The following is a 21,935-nucleotide window of genomic DNA, read 5'->3' as shown; positions in this document are numbered from 1 at the left end:
TCATTCCATTTCTGGGTCCAGTCAACTTGACACTCAGATGGCGGCACTGGTGAGGTATCTCGGTGAGTAAAGGCTCCCGCTGCCCGAGTTTGATCCCCAAGCCTCACATTGTGGAAGGGGAGAACGGACTTCTATAAGCTATCCTCGAACTTCCATATGCAGATAGTGACACATGCACAAAATAATTGAAGTAAAAACATTGAAGTTCTGGACATTTTGCTTTCTTGGTAACATTTGGTGTTTGTGTTTTCATTGTTACAGCGAAATACCTGAGAGAAGCGATTTCAGAGCAGAAAGGCCAGGCCTGGTGGCATATAGTGGCACATGCCTGCAATCCCCCTGGGCAGAGGCAGAATGTGCACTACAAGTTTGAGGCCAGCCTAGATTATCTCAGAAATTCCAGGTCAGCCAAGATTGCACATGGTGACACAGCAAGACACTGTCTCAAAGGACTCGGGGTGGTGCTGATTTTGGCTCAGGGCTTCGATGGTTAATCTCGATTGACTAGATCTGGAGTCAACTACGAGGCAAGTGAGATTTTCCTGATTGGGCTAATGGAACTGGGAAGATCCACTGCCAGGGTCCAGCCTCTGCTCAGGTTCAGGTCCTGAGGCGGGGAAAGGGCGTCGGCACAAAGAAAACTTGTGACCACGGTGCAGACTGCACTCAAGTGGCCCTGACTAGCTCAAGCTGTCTTTATTTATACTCATTTATTCTTACCAGGGTTACTTGAACAGCTTTACTATTGGCTCCTGTTTTTGACTTTAAGAAATACATCACAATTTAAAGAATATCATGATCATTATGAACCCCCCCCTGCTCCCCTTTATGCTTCCCTAATACGTCCTCCCACCCGCTGCATAACCTTATTTTAGACATAGAGCTCAGACACATCCTGCTGTCACAGCGCTTACGTCAGCTTTTGATTACAAAGTTAAAAAATAATAGACATGGGCACAATGCTCTAAGGACAGGAATATTCAAACCCAGACAATTCTGTCTGCAAGATGTGTTTTTAAACAGTTCCCCTTTCCACAAGAGGGTCCCATGTCTCAGTGTCTCTGTAAAAGGCAGACTTTGATAAGGCACTCCTCCCGTCCCACCGTACAGAACTCCTTTCACCAACATAAGCTCCGAGGCATGGTAAAGATGGATCTACCCATCTCACATTTGCATTGCATGTTTTCCTCTTGGAGCATACCAGATCCTAAAAATGATTCTATGGTGTCCAGGGAACTTACTCTCAACAATTGGCACTATGTATTCCTGAGGCTTTTGCCCTATTCAGGGTATGCATGCCTTCCTCCCCTTTCCAGAATTGTGAGACATGGCTAATGTTCCAAGGATTGTTTTTTCATATGTACCTAATTGTGTCTTTTTGGTCAGAAAAGTTCCCAGGAACTTTTAATATCTCATAACTTAAACATGGTAACCACTGATATTATCTTAATTGTTGTTACATTATATGATAAAGAAATTGAGGAACAAAAACTAGTACATGTATGAATCCATTCTTAACAAAATATGACAGGAACATTCATGTCAATCACAATCCTCACTGCAGGGGTGGTATTTATAATTACCTTCCTCTACTGCCCTTTCTGTATTTCCTCCACCCTCACAGAGCACCTCAGCAGGTCTCAGTTCTTTTCGTGGAGGAGGGAACCACACCTTCATTCCTGATGGGTGTGTGTCCTCTGTCATCCTGCCTGGATTAGGCTACTGTAGTTTCCCATTGATAATCAGGACATGGTAGCATCACAAGACACCCTAAAGGACTGTTTTAGAGTTTCCATTGCTATGAAGAGACACCATGATCATGGCAACTATCATGAAAGAAAACATTTAATTGGGCTGGCTTACAGTTTCAGAGGTTTAGTCCATTATCTTCATGGTGGTGTGCATGGTGCTGGAGAAGGAGCTGAGAGTTCCACATCTTGATTCACAGGCAGCAGAAGCAACTGTGTGCCTCAGTGAGTGCAGTTTGAGTGTAGGAGATCTCAAAGCCTGCCCCACACGGTAACATGCTTCCTCCAATGAGGTCACACATACTCCAACAAAGCCATACCTCCTAATAGTGCCACTCACTTCCTATGGGGTCCATTTTCTTTCAAACCAGTACAAGGATCTCCTGCACTCCATATATAATCTTTCTTATTGCGGAGAAGCAATCCAATTCTCCATGGTAATCTGGATCAGTCACCCAGCCTATTATTTCTTTCTTAGCCTGTTGGCTTATGGACATCAGAAGCTCAAAGTGGCCAGGAGGAAGTCTGAGATTCCAGTCACCCGTTTGTTGTGTCTCCAGGCAGGAGTGTTCTGAAACTAAAACCTCCAGGCCAACAGAATTCAGGGTTTTGGAAACAGGGAGCAACAATCTTTCTAGTGGAAATTATTCACTAGGGATGATAGTGAGTGGAACCATTTCCCTTCCCACTCCTTGATTCCTGTGAATCCTGGGATTGGAGAAATCTTAAGTATTGGATGATGATTACTTCTGTCTTAGTTACTGTTCTATTGCTGTGCTGAAACACCATAACCAAGGCAACTTACAAAAGGAAGCATTTAATTGGGGCCCTGCTCACAGTTTCAGAGTGTTAGTCTACTACCTTTATGGCGGGAGTGTGAAGGCAGGTAGGAAGGAGGGAGGGCGGGTGGCCGGGCGGGTGCGGTGCTGGAGCAGTCTTACATCCTGATCCTCAGGCAGCAGGCAGAGAAAGAGACTTGGCCTGGTAGCATGGGCTTTTGAAACCTCGAAGGTCACCTTCTGTGTCACACTTCCTAATCCTTAAACATAGTCTACCAACTTAGGGAACAGACATTCAAATATATGAGACTATGGAGGTTATAGTCATTCAAACCACACACATTCAGTGACAGACTGAAGCTACTGAGGTGTCCTGTCTTGTCACAGGAGTATTCACTGGTTCTCTGTGTCCCCTGTGTGAATGTAGCTGTTGTTGGATTACGTAGGCTCGACTGTGTTCCTGATCTAATTTAAGAAGCTTATAGATGGCCGTATTATATTTATATAAATACATTATTTATCTGTCTAAGCCTCACGGTGTGTGCTAGACATGGTGTGTACTAGAGGGTTAGGTATTTATACTCAGCAGACCTCTGGGAGGCCCACAGTGAAAACTAGTCATTTTTGACTGGGTATTGAACTTTTTCCCTCTAAAAGTCTATTTTGTATAAACTGGAATTCAAAGAGCCCCCTCCCCCTTTGAGGGCTTTTCATTCCCTTGTGTCCCCACCATGAGGGTCATGTGAATGTACATGTCGATAACTTACTATTTTTCTTTTGTAAATCTTTTTTTCCTCCAACTAAGAATTTTCGGGGCTTGAGGGAAGCCTGTGCAAATAAATGGATAGCAGGGTGATCACTTACACAGGTGACACTTAGGAGGAACGGTGTTTTAAGAGGATGTCTACCTTAACTGGGAAGAAACGTCCATGATCACCTGGCTCTGACCAAGGATTTCCAGAATGGTAGAGATCTGAGCTCAGGCCAATGAGAGAAGAGATGGAGAGGGCATGGTCTTTCTTGCCTTGGTCAAAATCTCCACCCCTCTGTCCCAATGCCTTCTCCTATTCAGGCTCCTGTTTCTAGAGGGCGCCTATGTGTTGACGTCCAGAACTTCCAAGCCTGCACTCTGGAGGGGGGTGGGGCGCAGGCTCCTTCCTCTACGTCCTCTTCTGGTCGCCAGGGGGCACGCTGCCCCAGCGTCCCGGAAGTCGGGCCCAGAGGATATCGCGCGCGAAACCCCAAGCCCAAAGTAGGTGCGATCCCTTCTCTTTGTTCATCAAAGGCTGGCCTGTGCTGTTGACTGCTACCGGCTCTTGGGTCTGGAAGTCCTGATTGCAGTCACACAAGCTCCGAGGGCCAGGAAAACGCCGGCGGGCCCTGCAGACCACACTCCGCCTTAGTTTCGTATACTAGGCTAGCTAGATCGTTAGGCGGGATTGAGCCACGCTCCTGTGGCGCTCTGCCTTGTGTTCCCGCTGGGTTCTGGCTGCACCCACCAAAACCCGGGCACTCAGCAGTGTCCTTCCTCTGACCTGGGCTGTCGTGGAGCAGAGTGTGTGCTCCTCCGAAGTCCCACCACCTTGAGGAGTCCCCCCTCCAACCGCGCCCCCCCGCCCCCCCCCGAATTAACAAAGCAAAATTGAAAGCTGCAGAGCAGTTTCTGGGTCCCCATCTACCATCCGCCATCCTTTCTACCAAGTATAGCTTGTACCTTAAGACAGGGAAATCAGAGAGCATTTGTGATAGAGTGACTCATGTTTCAGACATTTGGCCACCAGCCAGGATTTGGTATGAGTTCTTTATCGCCCTCAGATCCTCACTGTTGCTCTTTGGGGTGGGTATTGGTCCACCGGAGCACAAGTGAGGCACGAATGAGAGATGCTTAGGAATCTCTTGTGTTGTTGGCAGCTCGGAGACCCTCCTCTGGGGCCCTTGCTTCCTTTGTGAGTGGAGTTGGGAGTGCATTTGTGACCCCTGCTATGCCCTCCTGTTAGCTCCCACCACCACCAGCTCCAGATCACCTGTCACACAAGAGGCCCAGCAGCAGCACGGCAGTGATCTGCTTGGGAACAAGCCTGGTGCTTTGAAACTGAGGTGAGCAAGGGTGGGGAAAGGCCGTTGGTGACCCCCCTAAGCCAGGTGGATGCAGAAATGGAGCAAGCTAAAGCTACAGTAGATTGAAGTTATTTATGTGCAGCAAGCATAGTGTGGTACCCATAGGTCCTCAGTAGATTTGTTGAGGTATTTAACTCAATAGGGACAAGGGGAATGAGCACACACACTTGCAAAAAGAGGGAGATATCTGTGTGGAGGTCACCGTGGTCCCAGCTACTCGGGGGAGGCTGAGAAAGGAGCATCACTTGAGATCAAGAGTTCAGTGCAACCTCAGAGGGAGGGAGGCGGGGTGAGACTGGACATCCAGCCTGGGTGTAAAGTGTCCACTCATTAAAATGCTTTTCTTGCCTTGAAGTCATGAGGACCTGAATTTTACTCCCAGAACTCACATAAAAATAGCCGGATGTGCACCCTCATAATTCCAGAGCTCCGGGGAGGTGGAGACATGCAGGTTTCTGGGCCTTACTGGCTAGCCAGTCTAACCCAATATGCAAATACCAGGACTTAGGGAGAGACCCTACCTCAAAAAATATGGTGGGCAGTTGCCAGAACAACACCAGAGGTTGTTCTTGGGCCTACAGACAGACAGACAGACAGACAGACAGACAGACAGACAGACAGACACACACACACACACACACGTGCTAGCAGGATGAGCAGAAAGAAGCCCTTCAGCAGGCCTGTGCATTGTGTTTTGGCAGATGTTCCCTCTTCCTCAGAGGGAACCCACGGCACCTACTGCACCTTCAGGCTCAACCTCTTCTCAGGACATGGACAGTGGCTATGGTGATGCTCTGCATGGAGAATGCCTCAGAAAGCCAGACTGGAAGCAGCCCAAACTCTATGGAGTGGGTGACCCCATGGCCATGTTCTCCTCTGATAGCTCCTGCCTGTCCTCTAGAGGAAGAGTCATCAAATGGTTCTGGGACTCAGCTGAGGAGGGCTACAGAACCTACCACATGGATGAGTATGATGAGGAAAAGAACCCCAGTGTGAGTGAAGACCCCTCCGCACAGGGTCCCAAGGCAGCCAGCTTGCTATTGTCAGGTTGGAGTTATGATCCTCTGGCTCCAAGAGGGCTGGTAATGTAGGCTCTGTAGGTAATGCATTTCTGAGATGTGCTGGTAATGTCTGCTCTGTAGACAGATCATCTCTGAGATGGACTGATAATGTCTACTCTGCAGAAATGAGTTCAGGATTGTGAAATTAGTGTTTGTCACATAGGACACTTGATAAAAACAGCTGTTATTGTTATTAGTATCATCTGCCATGATGACCATAATCTATTATATATAATAATTTGGCAAAGAACTGCACAATACCCTTTATTAATAGTTTTGATCTGCTGAGCACCCACCAGGTATCACCGACTATTCTAGAGGTACTGGTGTCATACCAGTGAGCAAAACTCAAGTCTTGCCCTATGTATTTATATTTTAGTTGAGATGGACAGATCAAAAATGCATGTAACATTTACTGTTAGCACTGCAGAGAAAATGAAGACAGGGTGAGGTGGACTGAGGATGATGGTCTGCTAGGAAATGTCACTGTTTGACATAGGATGTCATAGAAGGCTATTTTAATCACGTGACATTAGACTAGAGGCTTGAAAAAAACAAGCGAGAGAGATTGTATTAATTATCCATTGCTGTAACAAATCACCCCAAATCTCAGTAGCTTACCTCACATTTCCCAGTTGCTGGAGCTCATGACTCATGGTGGGCATCTTCAGACCAGGGGTTTCTGTCACAGTACCCTGAAGCTGGTGTTGTGATCTCATCTGAAAGCTTGCCTGGGTGATGGGACTTGGACAGGCGAGAGGCTCCATCTCCTGGTGGGCACCTGTTCCTCTCCACATGGACTTTTTCCCAGAACTGCCTCAGATATGGCAACTGGCTGCTTTCAGAACAGATGACTCAAGACAGAATGAGAGATCATGAGAACCTAAGATGGAGACTACACAGTTTTATGACCCAGCCTTAGAGGTGACATCCTGTCATTTTTGCATGTTCTTTTCATCAGGAGCAGTTGTTAGGCTCAGTCTCTACCCAGGGTGCCATGGTAGAGGCTCCCAGGAGCCTTGCAGCCGAGAGAATAGCTAGTACAAAGGCCCCAGGCTGGCACCATGCTGGATCAGGTCAAGGGTCAGCAAAGGAACCAGTGGGCTGTGGTAAAGCCAGACTGGTAGGTGATGGGGTCAGAAAGGTATGGGTATTGTGGGGCCTCATGGGACGTAGTGACAGTTCTTTCTGGAGACAGGGGTGGCAGGAACTGTTCAGGAGAGAAGCAGTGTGCGTGATGCAATTTCAGTTTTCTTAAAGACATCTTGGACTTCGTGTGAAGACCCGATGGCAGGCGAGGGAGTGGAGAAGAGAGGAGATAGGGAGCGATGGCAGTGCTCTGGACAGGAGCCATGGTGGCTTACACTAGGGTCTCAGCAGTGGGGCATGATGAGTGGCTGGCTGAGTGTCTGGAGGAAACAGCATTGCCTTTTACTTGTCTAACTCAGCTCATTCAAGTTTAATTGTTTTGTCTTTCCTGCTTCCTTCACTCCCCACATAAGGCAGGGCTCAGAGTGCGTGCCTCCTATTAGGATTAACAGGTGACAATTGGACATTGTGTCCTGTTAGCTGGGCCTCCTAGGGAATAATTTACACTGACATGGGGAGTTCCACTGAATACCCCACCCATGATTTTGGTCCTAGAAGAGTGTGATTTGTAGTATGCAGGTTTTTTCATTCTATAAATGTTTCTGGAGACTCACAGTGGTGTCTGGGACATGAACTTGCCTTCAGGGAGCTAGCTATCATCAGAGAGCTCTGTCCTGATCCCTATGCCATGGGGCAGAAATTGAGTGGTTTGCTAAGGGCAGGGGAGTGGTGGAAAGAGACCTTGGACTCCAAGACTCAAGGAGTGCTTCCTGGTGGGGCTTGTGGGAAGGCTTCTTTCGGGAGGTGGTATTTAGACAGTGTTGGAAATGGGAGATGGGGTTTTGGAGCTCAGAGAGGGTGGTGGGAGGGTGGGTTGGTGCCACTTTGCTCTCTGTGGGTCCCCAGGCTCCTTGTTGGGGACATCTGCCAAAACACAAATGCATAGGCTATGCCTCTCCACTGTGTCTGCAGGGCATCATTAACTTGGGCACCAGTGAGAACAAACTCTGCTTTGACCTTCTGTCCAGGCGGGTGAGTAGTGGGGCTGAAACCACCAGGGGCTTCTTGAATCCTTTGCCTCAGTAGCTTGCTGCATGCCTTAGGGGCCCTGACATAAGAGCTGGAAGACCTGGGTTCCAGGCTTGCCTTGGGAACAACCCTACCTCCCCTCCCCTCCCCTCTCTCCTACCCTCCCATCTCCTTTTCCTCTTCTCCCCTTTTCCCTCCTCTCCCCTTTCTCTCTCCTCCCCTCCCTTCCCTCCCCTTCCCTACCCTGTCTGCCAACAGAACTATATCCATCTCTAGTCTTTAATTCTTTTTTCTTCACTGGAGAAGCTAAACCTCTACCGTCTTACCTTTTTATTCTAAGTCAAGGTCTAAGTTGCTCAGGCTGATCTTGAACTTATTCTGCCAGGCAGGCCTTGGATTTACAATCATCCTACCTTAGTGTAAGGTTTAGCTGGGATTACAGGCCTATACCACCAGGCCTGGCTTGTATGGCTATTTCTAATCCAGCTTGTAAAATTCCTTAAAATTTCATCAGATTTTTTAAAATGTATTTTATGTGTATGGGTGTTTTGCTTGCATTTATGTGTGTGCACCATGTACATGCCTGGTGCCTGCTGAGGCCAGAAAAGGGAGTCTGATACCCTGGCACTGTAGTTACAGATGGTTGTGAGCTGCCATGTAGGTGCTGGGAATTGAACCCAGTACCCAAGAAGCTGAGGCAGGAGGAGTGCTGTGAGTCCGGGGGCCATCTTGGGCTTCATTGTGAATGCCAAGAGAAACAGGGCTGTAGCATGTATGGCAAGAGCATGTTTCAATTTTCCAAAAGTAAAAATAACTGGTTTCAGTAATATCTTACTTACCTAATATGTCTAAAATATGGCCATTTCAGCTGGTAATAAATATATAATTATTGGTATCTATTAATACTTATTTTTACAAAGTCTTTACAGTTCAGACTAGCCGCCTAGTAAGTGCTAAGTAGCCGCAAATACCAGTGGCTTTGATGTTGAACCTGCTCTAAGGGGCGACAGGAGGGAGAGAAATGGCTGGACCCAGGCGTAGACAAGTAGATGATTCCAATTTTTCTGGTAATGGCTCTCTTTGACCTTATAGCCATGATGCTCTAGTGTCACTAGTCAAGGACCTGCCCTATCCAAGGGGTGGTCTCAAGTTTCTGCCTTATACAAAGGGTGAGGTTGAGTAGAACCTGCAGGAGACAGTGTCCTGAGTTCTCTCTCTAAAATTGGAGCCAAGGCCAAGTTTACATCACCCAGCTCTGGAGCCTCCTCTGGCCTCTGGGAAAATGGAGCAGCGTGCCCCCCCCTTCCCGTGCTTCTGCCCCTGCCCCTCTGATTTTGTTGTATGGAGAGCTAGTGTCAGAAATTCTAGACATAGTTTTAGCCCTGACACTTGCTAGCTTGGTGGCCTTGCCTTCACTTTGTGAGCCGTGGTTTGCTTGTCTGTGAAATGGGCCCAGGAGTACTGTCTTGTACTCCTGTCACTTTCCCCAAGAAGCCCAAGAAACTGAAGGTTCTAGAGGCCCTTAGGCTGTGCAGATGTGGGTGACAGTGGTGGCCCTCAGCCTCGCTCTGCTTCCTTTGTGTCCCCAGCTGACAAAGAGTGACATGCTTCACATGGAACCATCTCTGCTGCAGTACCCTGACTGGAGGGGACATCTGTTGTAAGTAGTTGCCACAGGCTGGTGGGTCTCAGTATGAGGCTGTGTTGACCCCGGGAAGGTACAGGAATGCCTGGACACATTTCTGGTTGGTGTAATTGGGAGAAAGGGCTGCTGGCCAGGGATGTACTGTTAAACCTACAAAGCACAGGGAGTTTCTTAACAGAGAATTTTCCATCCACGATAAAGGTAGAGGCAGTGAGGGACCTGGTCTAGGCTGAGCATAGTTGTAGAGTTTGGTGACCAAGGGCTGTCCTTCCAGATCCAGATACATCCCCGGATTTCCCAGCTTGGTTCCCATGACCCTAAGTCTGAGATGAGTGAGGAGACTCCTTGATTTTTTAGTAGCTTTAGAGACGACAGATGATGTCTAGGGGACTGGCTGGGACTCACTCTCAAAGGTAAGGTGGGTCAGGGGATGATAGACTGCTGTATACTGATTATTTGCTAGGGGTCAGGCACCGTCCTCAGGAACCTGACCCAAGATGCACTCCAAAGCTCGTATTCTTAGAAAAGAGTCATCAGGATGGTGAGCCCTGGGGCAGGCTGCTGGGCTTGCCCATGAACTCTGCCTCTTACCAGCAAGTGATTTAATCCCCTCAAACCTCAGTTTCTTTGTAAAATGAGAATAGCAGCCACCGTGGAACATTCCCCAAGTAACATTTGTGTAATGTTGAAGCTCAAGAAGAGCCACGGTAACAGTTCCTGTTATGATAATGCTTACTATCAGCTGTCGTCAGCTAGATCTAATATAGTGTTAGCTTTCATCTGTCTCCTGATTGAGGGGGGTGGGGCTGGGTGTCCTAGAACTACACAGAGTGAATGCTTTGTGGTCTGATGGGGGAGGGTGTGCTGGAGTAGAGACACATGCCTGCCACATTCACCTGGGACGGGAGGGTGGAGCAGTGGCAGCTAGCCCCCTGTGGGTTCCCAGAGGGGCTCTGGACTAGACTGGTCTGAGAACCCTCTTGACAAGTGTTGCCCGTTGTTGGTCTGTCCTTCTAGTCTCCGGGAAGAAGTAGCCAGGTTCCTGTCTTTCTATTGTAAGAGCCCAGTACCCCTCAAGCCAGAGAACGTGAGTTACCCCTTCCTTAGGGGTGGAGGGCTGGGGGGCACTTGGGATCTGCCTTTCACTTAGGTTTGCATCCTAAGACCAATGTGCTGTGGCCTTCTTGGCCTCCTCACCTTTGAGAGAGACCCCTAGAGTAACCGTTCTGTCTCTTGTTCACTTGATCAAGAGTAGGGTCCCCAGAAATAATCTTGACTAGGAACCAAGAGAGACCCTCGTCAGGATGGATCCCTAGGGCAGTGGGGAGAGGCTTGGCCCTTCCCCTGGTGCTTGCTCTCCTCTGTCCCTGACAGGGTCATCTTGTCTCTTGTCACCCCCAGGTGGTTGTTCTGAATGGCTGTGCCTCTCTCTTTTCCGCTCTGGCCACAGTGCTGTGTGAGGCAGGAGGTAAGCGAACTCCGTGCCCCTCCCCCTCCCCCAGCTTTGTACCAAGGCTGCACAGTGATCCCAGTCTCCTGGAGTCAGAGCTGCGTCAGGGTGCCTCCAGCTATAGGAGAATATAGGAGATTGCAGGAACCTTAAGTGAGTGGCGTGGACAGACATCTGGGACTGCAGTTCTCAGGGAGACTCATGTGGGGTCAGGGCCCTGCTTTCTCTCTCTGAGTTCCTCAGCTTCCCTTACTATCAGCGATCGTCCGTGTAGCGTCTGAGTTCCGCTGACACTACATCTTACAGCAAGAAGAGAAAGACAATGCCGACAAGCCAGTGCCTCTCCTGTCAGGCAGGGCATCGAGGGTCCCAGTGAGACCCTTTCACCCAATAGAAATTACTTGTGAACCTAAAGGAGTCCCTGGCAAAGGTGCCTAAGGGAGCCAGTGTCAGCGTAAACCAAGCTGTCTCACACCATGGCTGGGGAAGGCCTGACTTGGACATGTTGCTGGTTCTCTTTCAAACAAACAAGCAAACAACAAACAAACAAAACAACCAAGCAAACCAAACTAAACAAAAACCATACTCTTCTCTTAGCAAGGAAGGGAATTGAATAACTACTGAATAGACAGGCGGCCTGCTCTAAGAGACAGTGTGTTAAGAGCTGGTTGTGGCTAGGGGTCAGTTGTTGTAAGGAACAAGAGGCCTGCTAATGAGAGCCTAACAAATAGGTTAACACTGGTCACATGCAGTCACTGCATACTGCATTCCAGGCTAGGCCATGTGTCTTTACACAACACCTCTGTGATGTGGATTCTTTGACTAGACCCATTTTAGAGGTGAAAAGACTGAGGCCCAAAGGTTAAGTAGCTTTTCAAAGTCACACGAACAGAAACAGTCACCAGGACTTGAACCCTAAAGGACGATTTGCTGTGAGAATATGATAGACAACTTCTTATCCATTCTAGAACAATTAAATACAGGGACTCTATAAGTGCCAGTACCCTGGTCTATAAAGTTTGGCTGACAATAGTGCTTACTTCAGAACGTGGTGGTGAGCCTGTTTAGCACCGCCTAAGAGATAAGTAAGTATTAGCAGAGGCTCCACAGTGGATAGACAGTGACTTTCAGCTTTCAGCCACTGAGCTATCGCTCCACCCCCGGCCCCTCTATTTTAAAGACAGGGCTCATGTAGCCCAGGGTGGCCTTGATTGAACTCACAGTGTAACTGAGGATGACCTTGAACTTCTCATCTCCTGGGTGCTGGACTATGACTTTAGGGGATCCAAGCTTCAAGGTTTTGGGAGTTGAGAGGAGCAGCAGTATGCTGCAGATATTTCCCAGGGATGATGGAGGGAGGCTTGGAAGGACAGTGGGGCTCATGATGGGTGTCTGAGGTATCTAAGCCAGAGGCCAGTGGGCTGCCTACTCCTTCCTCTAGAGGCTCTCTTGATCCCCACCCCTTACTATGGAGCCATTACCCAGCACGTGTATCTCTATGGCAACGTCCGACTGGCCTATGTCTACCTGGACAGCAAGGTAAGAGTGCCTGCTTTCCAGTTCTTGCGTTGGGTATTCTTGTAGGCAACGGCTTACTGGGTCTGAATTTGTGGGTGGACCTGAAGGAAGCCTGCGCTAAGGGCTTTGGGGCTGCTGGAAGTGGAACCTTCTGTGGTCACATGGATGGCTCTGCCTGGCTACTCTGGAAGCTCCAGGCTCCAAGATTCCTGGATCCATAGAGAAGCCAAGAACTTGCCCCAGAAATGAGAGGGTGGGAAGGGAGAAGCTCAGGCCTTGGAAGTCCTGAGAGCCAATCAGAGAAGCCATGCTGCCTCTGCCAGAAATCTGAGTGATAAGGGATGTCCCTGATGTAAAGGGTGGTGCTGAAGGCAGGAAGGGAAAGTGGCCTCTCCCATTTTCCAGATTCTGTGCCCAGGAGACTGGAGATGCTTGGGGAGGAGAGACCCAAGAGTTCAAGTTTTGGGTAGGGGTAGGGAACTGAATTTGGTTCCTGCCTTTGGTGGGTCGTTCCCCAGGTAACTGGACTGAACACACGTCCCTTCCAGCTCACAGTGGAGAAACTGGAGATGGCCCTGCGAGGAGTTAATTCTGAGGTTTGGAGAGTCAGTCAGATCCAGGGCTGGGAGTGGGTGGGTCCCAGCAGGGGCTGGACCATTCATCTCTTGGGAGTTGGGTTTGTAAGTTGATAAGGGCATATGGGAGAGGTTATAGAACCATCTTTGTGGAGGGGGGCAGTCAGGCAGAATCCTGTGTCTATGGAGGGTCTTCCCATTAGAAAATGACCCTGAAACCAAAGTGTGCAGGGAACCAGGGAGCTTCTCAAGAAAGGGCAATAAAGATGGCTGGATATGATCAAAGTACAAACACACACACACCTGTGTGTGTGTATATATATATATGTATATTATATGCATACATGTATATATATATATGTGTGTGTATATATATATGCATGAAAATGTCAAGAGCGAAGCCCATTATTGCTGCCAATGAGTGTATGTGTCTTAGTTACTGTTCTAATGCTGTGAAGAGACACCATGACCACAGTAACTCATAAATGAAAGCATTTAACTGGGGGTTTGCTTACAGTTTTAGGGAGTTAGTCCCTGATCATCATGGTGGGAAGCAGACAGGCAGGGCACTGTAGCAGCAGCTGAGAGCTTTAAATCCTGATCTGTAGGTAGTAGGCAGAGAGACACTGGGTTTTTGAAACTTCAAAACCTACCCCAAGTGATACACCTCCTCCAACAAGGCCACACCTCCCTCATCCTTCCCAAACAGTTCCATTAAAGACCAAGCATTCAAACATATGAGCCTATGGGGGCCATACTAATTCAACCACCACGTATGCTAATTAAAAAGAACATTGCTTCCCTCCATCCCAATCCCTTTGTTTCTGCTTCAGGGTCAAATGTGGATCATAGGACTCTATAGCTTAGTAAGTCTCTCTGGCAATTTGAGGGGTGATCCTGCTCCTTTTGAGGGACTCACTAATAAAGGCAGAGGCCCAAGTTCTTGTGCTTGCCTTCCACCCATTTCCAGCATCTGAGGCATTTGCCTTTGCCATTCAAGCTGTCAAGTGCTCACTGAGGAACTGTGAAAGTCCCGAACCCCCAGTTCTTCCAACACAAGCAGCCTCTCTGCCAGCAGCTGAGCACATTTTCCCATTTCCTGCCTGCTTCCTTTCCATAGTTGGCACAGCACAGCAGACAGCTCCCATCCTACTCATTTGCTCCTTGTTGGGTCATGCGAGTCCCTGTCATACTTCCCTGATAGCCAGCCAGCTATCAGCCTCACCCAGTGGGTTTGTAAGGCTCCGGGGTCACGGGGACACTGTAACACCCCCATGGATGGTTTCAGGGTGTCAAGGTCAAAGGCCTAATCCTCATCAACCCCCAGAACCCTCTGGGTGACATCTACTCCCCTGAAGAGCTACAGGAGTTCCTGGGATTTGCCATGAGGTGAGCTATGCTTACCCACAAAGTGGGCAGACAAGTGAGTCTTGGACGGGTCCTTATGCCTTCTAAGCCCACTGCTTTACTGTCTCCTTGTCTTCGTAAGACACCAGCTATAACACCCTAGGCCCAGGACCGTGCTGGACACTTTATTATCTGATTGCATGTTTATCTGTGTTCATGTGCATGTGTGAAAGTGGAGGACAGAGCTGCCTTGTAGTAGTTTCTGAGAAAGGGTTTCACTGGTCAAGCATGGTAAGCTGTCTGCCCAGTTACCACCCCCCCACCCCCCTGCACCACGGGATCCAATTGAAGGTTCTGGGCATCAAAGTTGGGTCCTGTTTACAAGGCAGCACTTTACTGCCTGGGCCATCCTCCCAGCTGAGCACTTTGTGTGCTGAGTCTATGGTACTCATCATGCCAGCCCCATGGAAATGGACACTATTATCATCCCTGCTTGACAGAGCCTCAGAGTGGTCCAGACAGGAGTAGGAACAGACATGAATCTGAGTCCATTTGTCTTCAGCCCACCACGGAGGACCCCAAGGGTGCCTCCTCCCCCCCACCACCTCAGTGCTTCGGATGCTCTAGAGTCCTCTGTTTTTATGTGCACAGCTTTAGACCAAAGCAGGGTATTCCCGGGACAAGTCTGGTAGCCCTGGGCTAGCCTGTGGTCCTCTGGGTTTCTGACATCCTGCTATCCAACCCTGGGTGACATGCTTTGGCTCCCTCTTTCCTACCACCCGCCCACTGCAGACATCAGCTGCACGTGATCATGGATGAAGTTTACATGCTGTCCGTGTTTGAAGAGTCTCTTGGGTACCGCAGTGTCCTGAGCCTGGAAAGGTGAGGCTCCCAGTGTAGCTGATTCTACCAGCTCCTGGACTGTCCCACAGCTTCCCAGCTTCTTTCTGGGTCAGCCTCAGGGAAGTTCAGTTAATATCTATTTGATCTCACTGGTCCGCAGGCCAGGAAGGATTTGGTAGATAAGGGGTCTTCAGATTATTCTATGGCATCCCCAAGAACTCCAAGGAGGGGCCTTGGCATTATTTGAAGAAGTGTTGAGTCTATGGGAACCAAACTCTTACTGTTTCCTTCATCCTCAGAGTCGTTCCAGTTTCATCCATCCATCAGTCCTTCTATCTGTCTAACCATCTACCATCCATTCATCTATCCCCTGGCCCACTCCATCCCTCCATTCACCTCACCTATTCATCTATTTATTCACCCATCCATCTTTTTTTTAAAGACTTATTTATTATGTATACATATGACTGCATACCAGAAGAGGGCACCAGATCTCATTACAGATGGTTGTGAGCCACCATGTGGTTGCTGGGAATTGAACTCGAGACCCCTGGAAGAGCTGCCAGTGCTCTTAACCACTGAGCCATCTCTCCAGCCTGCCATCCATCCATCTTATTTCTACCTAGGAAAAGGTCTCAGCAGCTAAATGCACAGCTATTAATTTCCATGATAGTGACAAGCAGCTCTGAAATGGAGGTGGCTGAGGAGCTGTGAGAGGGACTGTTTGGGCCTGATTTCCTGGGGTTGGTTAGAAAAGCCTTTTGAGGAAGTAATGCTAGAGATATTTTCCAGCTCGGAGGTCAGGCCTCGTGGATTCTCACTCAGCTCAACCACAGACATGTGAACCAGTGAGCCTGGCTGTGTTCTGATACAATGATAGTTACTGCAGTAGGCAGCAGGCTGTTTGCCAACAGGAATCAGTGGTTCAGACACGAGACCCAGTTTCATCTATCCATCTATGAATCATTTGCATTTCTGTGATCTCCTGGCTCTGTGTTGCTTGTGTCTCCACGTGCTCCTCTCTGTAGGCTACCTGACCCCCAGAGGACACATGTGATGTGGGCCACCAGCAAGGTGAGTTCCTGGCTAGCCTGGGTGGGAGGGAGAGGAATCAATTCCTTCTATGAGGGTTGGCCATGGCCTATCGTGTGTCTTCTTATAGGACTTCGGGATGTCTGGGCTCCGCTTTGGCATACTGTACACAGAAAACCAGCATGTGGCTACTGCCGTGGCCTCCCTCTGTCGCTATCATGGCCTCAGTGGCCTGGTCCAATACCAGATGGCACAGCTGCTCCGGGACCATGGTGACTGTCTGAGTCTAGGGACTTGAAAGGGGAGCGGGGTTGTAATGTACATGGGATTTGTTGGGGCTCACAGGTGCCTCTCCTATGGAGGAACTCAGGTGACATCTGACAATGTCATCTCTGGGCCCAGACTGTACTCAGTCACTTGTTTGTCACATGTGTAGCACATTTCTTCACCTCCTCATCTGTAGAGTAGGGCTGATTAATGGTGCTAGTCTTGTAGGCTGAGTATGACCTGTCGTTTGGTTAGAACAATACGTGACAAGTAGGCTCTTCGCTAATGTGAGCTCACTGGCCAGATGCAGTGCTATGCATCTGTACTTCTAGCTACTTGGGAGGTTGAAGCAGGAGGATCCTTCCAGGTCTGGTGTTCCAGGCTAGCCTGGGCAACATAGCAAGATTCCACCTTAAAAATGAACTTTTATTAACTGTGAACACAGAGATCAGAACTTATGAGGACATGTTGATATGATGAGAGCTCTCTGCCTCTAGGAATCTGATCTGTTCCTGGCTCCAGCAGTAGTTCAGATGGCAAAACTCTCCTGTAACTGGCTGTTGGTTGAGCCTTTCAGATGCTCTTTTGGCCCATCTCATTTCCCTCCCTATGGTCCTAGGAAGAATTTCTGTACAGTTCCCGTTTGTTTTACAGGTGAGGAAAAGGAGGACCAGATCCTAAACACCCAATCTAATAGCTTAGAAAGTTTTACAAACAGTGGCAAAACTGAATGTTCATAAGGGAGGTGGGACAGCCAGGACACTTGCTCTTACATCACTCAGGGGGACAGAAGATGGTTCAGCCACAGTGAAAAGCAATTCGGCAGCTCCCTCTAAACACACCTATTAAACAGGCCCAAATGTGGAACCCTCATGGCCACACAAAAACCTCTGTATGAATGCTGATGGCTGGTGTTTTCATAGTCACCCACAACAAACAGTACCCCTCCACAGACACACAGGTGTGCTCCATCCACACCATGGAACTCTGATGCAGTAAGATCCATGGCAGTGTGGGTTTCTCCCAAAGACACTGTGCTGTTAAGAGAGGCGAGGGTCAAGAGATTACATGCCCTATGCGGCTAGTTTTGGTGAATTTGGGAATGAGCAAAATTGTCATGATGCATAATGGGGAAGGGGGTGGTATAAATCTAAATAGCATGAGGATAGTCTTTGGGGTCACTCCGAGTCATGATTGGGGTGGTGCTTTCATAAGTGTGTGCACCCCTCACAAGAGGCCAATAAATCTATGAGGACCAGAGAGATGAGTTGCTGAAGTCTGCCTTTTCCCAGCTCACCAGATGCCCCTCTGGGATCAGGACCTTGGTCTATGTGGTTCTAAGTATCACTTTATAACTGCAGACACCTGTGGCTTGATTTCTGTCCTGAGGGACTTTGTACCCTGGGCTCTGACTGTGATCTAGGACCTGGCATTCTCAGAGCTGTGTACCTGGATCAAAGAAACTTTGTACTGAGCCCTGAATGCCCAGCTCCTCTGAACCTGTGACTCTACGCCAGTTAGAAGAAGGACTCCCGTGGGTGGCCACGACTGCCATGCCCTTTTGTCTTTTAGCATTTAGATTAATGCAACGGTCCATGGGAGTTTTATATTCCCACTTCTCTTCCATTTAGACTGGATCAGCCAGGTGTACCTGCCAGAAAACCACGCCCGGCTCAAGGCTGCTCATACCTATGTCTCAGAGGAGCTCAGAGCCTTGGGGATCCCCTTCGTGAGTCGTGGGGCAGGCTTCTTCATCTGGGTTGACCTGAGAAAGGTAAGCAGGGTGGAGGTGTGGGTGCCGGGGAGTGTCAAGTCCCCATCTGGCAGGCGAAGGCACTGGAGGGTTCTCCTGCATTCGGAGCTACTTCTGTCTTCCCAGTACCTTCGCCAAGGCACATTTGAGGAGGAGGTGTTGCTCTGGCGCCGATTTTTGGACAACAAGGTGCTGTTGTCCTTCGGTAAGGCCTTCGAGTGCAAAGAACCTGGCTGGTTCCGGATCGTCTTCTCAGACAAGGAGAACCGGCTCTGCCTGGGTGAGCAGCTTCCTCCTGCAGCTTTGTCAGGGCACCCCTGCTTCTGACCCGGGTAGCTCCAGCGCTGACCATTCCTCACTTCTTCTCAGGGATGCAAAGGGTGCGGCAGGTGCTCGAAGGGCATTCTCAAGTGGTAGAAGATGCCTCTCCTCGTCACACTCAGGATCCAAGTGCCGGCCCGTGTGAGCAGGCCACTGCCTTGCAAGCAGCCGAGGTCCCTATGACCCAGACATATAGGGCCACGGAAGACTGAGTGTGGATGTGCCATTTGTCGGTAGGATTTTGTCACTTGGATTTGGCTTTGAAGAACTGCTTCCTGCCCTCCCTGCTGGCAGTGGGAGGGTGTTTAAACTGATGTTATTTTGGGCTGTTGCTGTCCTCTGTTTGGTGGGATTGGGACCAGCCAGATGCCTGTGTTGTGAACAGTGTACAGGATGTGGAGTCGTGACTGCTCCTAATCACAACCCCTCCCTAGGACACAAGAGTAAACAAGCAACTGTTCATTCACTGTGATGGTGTCTTCCTGTCTCTCTTGTTACCAGGGAAACAGGCCAGAGGAACAGCACACACACACACACACACACACACACACACACACACACACACACACACACACCATTTTAAGTTGCAGGGAATGAATTCTGTTTGTTCAGGCCTCAGGAGCCCAGGACAGGCCTCAGCTTGGGATGCAGTTAGCAGAACTCCATGGTGGGAGTTAGGAGGGGCTCCTCAATGGAGCTGAAACGCCCCCTCAAGTCCTGATCTCACCTCCTCCTGCCTAGGAAGACAGTGCCTTCACTGTTGTTCCCAAAGCTGTGGCCTAGCAATGGCTAGGGAAAGGGAAAGGATTAGAGGCTGGATTTCTGAACCAAGGCTGTCTGTGGACCATGTAGAGATTGGTCTCTCAGTGCTAAGAAAGACTATGAAGGGGCTGGCTGTTCCAGCTTGAGGGGTGCTCAAGTGAAGATCCTAAATGAATGCTTGATTCCTGTGCTGACCTGCACTTATAGTACCCAAAGTCACAGCTGTGAGAGCAGCTGAGGCAGGAGGATCACAGTACCCATAGTCACAGCTGTGAGAGCAGCTGAGGCAGCCTCACAGTACCCATAGTCACAGCTGTGAGAGCAGCTGAGGCAGGAGGATTACTTGCACCTATGAGTTTGAGATCAACTTGGACAGTACAGTATGTCAGTGAAGTCAGCATATCCTAGGCTATCCTCAGACCACCGTCCTGCCTTGCAGGTAGCCATCATTGTGCCCAACATATCTTCACAGATGAGGGAACCCAATCTTAGAGAGACGGAATGATATTCTGAAAACACACATACACACACATACACAAATAAAATCATAGAAAGGAATCTCATGTGTACTATTCTTTTGTGCATTGCTTTCTGCTATTTTCATGGTCGGTCTGAGGATTGCCCATTTTCTATTTTGTGGTTTTTTTTTCCTTTCAGGGGTTTATTTTTCTCCCTTTTCTTAGATTTTTCTGGATTTCTCCATGTCTCAGTAGGATTTTTATTGCTGTGAAGAGACCATGACCATGGCAACTCTTATAAAGTAAAAAATTTAATTGGGGTGGCTGGCTTACAGTTTCAGAGGTTCAGTCCATTATCATCTTGGCGGGGACCGTGCAGACATGGTGCTAGAGATGAAAGTGTGGCATCTTGCAGGCAACAGGAAGTAGACTGACTGTCACACTGAGGGGAGCTTGAGCAAAAGAGACCTGAAAACCCACCCCCACAGTGACTCACTTCCTCCAAGAAGACCACACCTCCTCATAGTGCCACTGCCTTTGGGGGCCATCTTCTTTCAAACCACCACACCTTCCTTCATCTTCCACTCATTTGCAATTTATACGCCCTACTTCCCTTCTGACCGTGATCTTAGAAATTGTAACACCTACAAACAACTTGTTAATAGAAGCTTGTGCCTTGACTTTCCCTTTAGCAATCTGAGTGCCCCCGAAGACTTATCCCTGGTAATCCCTGACTGCTTCTGTGGTCTGTTTTCACTTTTGCCTTTCATTTTTGACCCCGAGAAGTCTTGTTTTACACAGATGGTGTTTGCTTCAATTGGTCACAGTGCTCGGCCTGTGCATCTGAGGCTTCCATCTGGAGTCTCGGGTCTTCTGTCTGGAGTACAGCGCCTGGGGGTGGGGTGGGAGGAGTCTGCTCATGACAAACTTTCAATCTTTGCTTGTCTGAGGATATTTATTTTGCTTCCTCTTTAAAATACAGCTTTACTGGCTATGGAAATCTGGGGTCAGTGGTTATCTCCTGATGTTTGTTCCTGTTGCTTCTGTGACTCCTTCAAGATGATCTCTCACCCCACCCCAGATTTTCCATGCCTTTAAAAGACATTCTTTTTTTTAATTTTCTTTTTATTGAATACTTCTGTAATGTGACATGTTTTTAAGAGTTGGAATTCTAAGCCAAGTCTTTTTTTTCTTTCATATTTGGTTTTAGGTCCTCAACTTTTTTTTAAAGTTTTATTTACTATGTATACATATATGCCTGCACACCAGAAAAGGGCACCAGATCTCATTACAGCTGGTTCTGAGCCACAGGTAGGTGCTGGGAATTGAACTCAGGACCTCTGGAAGAGCAGCCAATGCTTTTAACCACTGAGCCATCTCTCCAGCGCCGCCAGGTCTATTTTTTAACTATCTTTCACATCCTGCATCTTGATCCCATTCGTTTCTCCATTCCTTTGAATCTGCCCTCTGCCCTTGAAACCTCCGCCCAAAATAAAATAAAGTATCTTTTTTGTTTGTTTGTTTGTTTTGAGACAGGATCTCTCTGTGTAGCTTTGGAGACTAACCTGGAACTTGCTTTGTAGACCAAGCTAGTTTCAAACTTACAGAGATCGGCCTGCCTCTGCATCCCTGCCTCTGCATCCCTGCCTCTGCATCCCAAGTGCTGGGGTTAAAGGCATGTGCCACCACCGTCTGGCTAAAATAAAATTTAAGAGAGAGGGGGGGCCGGGGGAATCGGCCTGGTCATTGTAGTGATATTTTATTTGTAATCTAACAAATAAAGCTTGCTTGAAGATCTGAGTGCACAGCTAAGCCACTAATTAGCCACACACACACACACACACACACACACACACACACACACACACACACACACTAAGTCACTAGTTAGACATATACCTAAGCCACTAGTTAGCCATAGAGGACAGGCAGTGGTAGCCACATCTTTAATCCCAGCCTGTGGGAGATGGAGGCAGATGGATCCCTGTAAATTCAGGCCACCCAGGCTGCTTGAGAGTGGATCAATCTAGAAGAGAAACAGCTCACACCTTTGACCCCAGCACTTGGGATGACCTGCCTTTGGTACCAGCACTAGAGAGGAGTATAAGGCTGGCAATGCAGTCTCAGGACAGTCTGAGGT

The 21,935-nt window shown here is 48.6% G+C and overlaps 1 protein-coding gene across 5 annotated transcripts; it reads left to right on the top strand.

Moving 5' to 3' along the window:
- The first annotated feature begins 3,648 nt into the window (after nt 1-3,648).
- Nucleotides 3,649-19,047, top strand: Accs (1-aminocyclopropane-1-carboxylate synthase homolog (inactive)). 5 transcript variants are annotated; one of them, XM_013122498.3, is made up of 16 exons: nt 3,649-3,779; nt 4,439-4,624; nt 5,347-5,637; nt 7,768-7,827; nt 9,414-9,484; nt 10,487-10,556; nt 10,871-10,937; nt 12,361-12,458; nt 12,956-13,033; nt 14,301-14,401; nt 15,152-15,241; nt 16,231-16,276; nt 16,365-16,506; nt 18,133-18,275; nt 18,381-18,534; nt 18,624-19,047. In XM_013122498.3, exons 3-16 carry the CDS (start codon nt 5,347-5,349, stop codon nt 18,785-18,787), a joined length of 1,575 nt encoding a protein of 524 aa, XP_012977952.1. In that variant the 5' UTR covers nt 3,649-3,779; nt 4,439-4,624; the 3' UTR covers nt 18,788-19,047. The 5 variants fall into 5 exon arrangements, with proteins under 5 accessions (XP_012977952.1, XP_012977960.1, XP_012977956.1 ...); XM_013122506.3 differs by having other exon boundaries at nt 3,678-3,779; nt 4,525-4,624; XM_013122502.3 differs by having other exon boundaries at nt 3,695-3,783.
- Nucleotides 19,048-21,935: the final 2,888 nt, after the last annotated feature.

This window comes from Mesocricetus auratus, unplaced genomic scaffold (assembly GCF_017639785.1).
Source record: "Mesocricetus auratus isolate SY011 unplaced genomic scaffold, BCM_Maur_2.0 Super-Scaffold_100004, whole genome shotgun sequence".
Taxonomy (NCBI): domain Eukaryota; kingdom Metazoa; phylum Chordata; class Mammalia; order Rodentia; family Cricetidae; genus Mesocricetus; species Mesocricetus auratus.
This window is presented reverse-complemented; position numbering and strand designations above follow the sequence as displayed.

Bases quoted from the DNA above. Each gene is read 5' to 3' on its own strand.
- Accs (XM_013122498.3), top strand. From the start codon at position 5,347: ATGTTCCCTCTTCCTCAGAGGGAACCCACGGCACCTACTGCACCTTCA. The intron at 10,557-10,870 runs GTGAGTTACCCC...TGTCACCCCCAG, and splicing joins TACCCCTCAAGCCAGAGAAC to GTGGTTGTTCTGAATGGCTG. The intron at 13,034-14,300 runs GTTTGGAGAGTC...GGATGGTTTCAG, and splicing joins TGCGAGGAGTTAATTCTGAG to GGTGTCAAGGTCAAAGGCCT.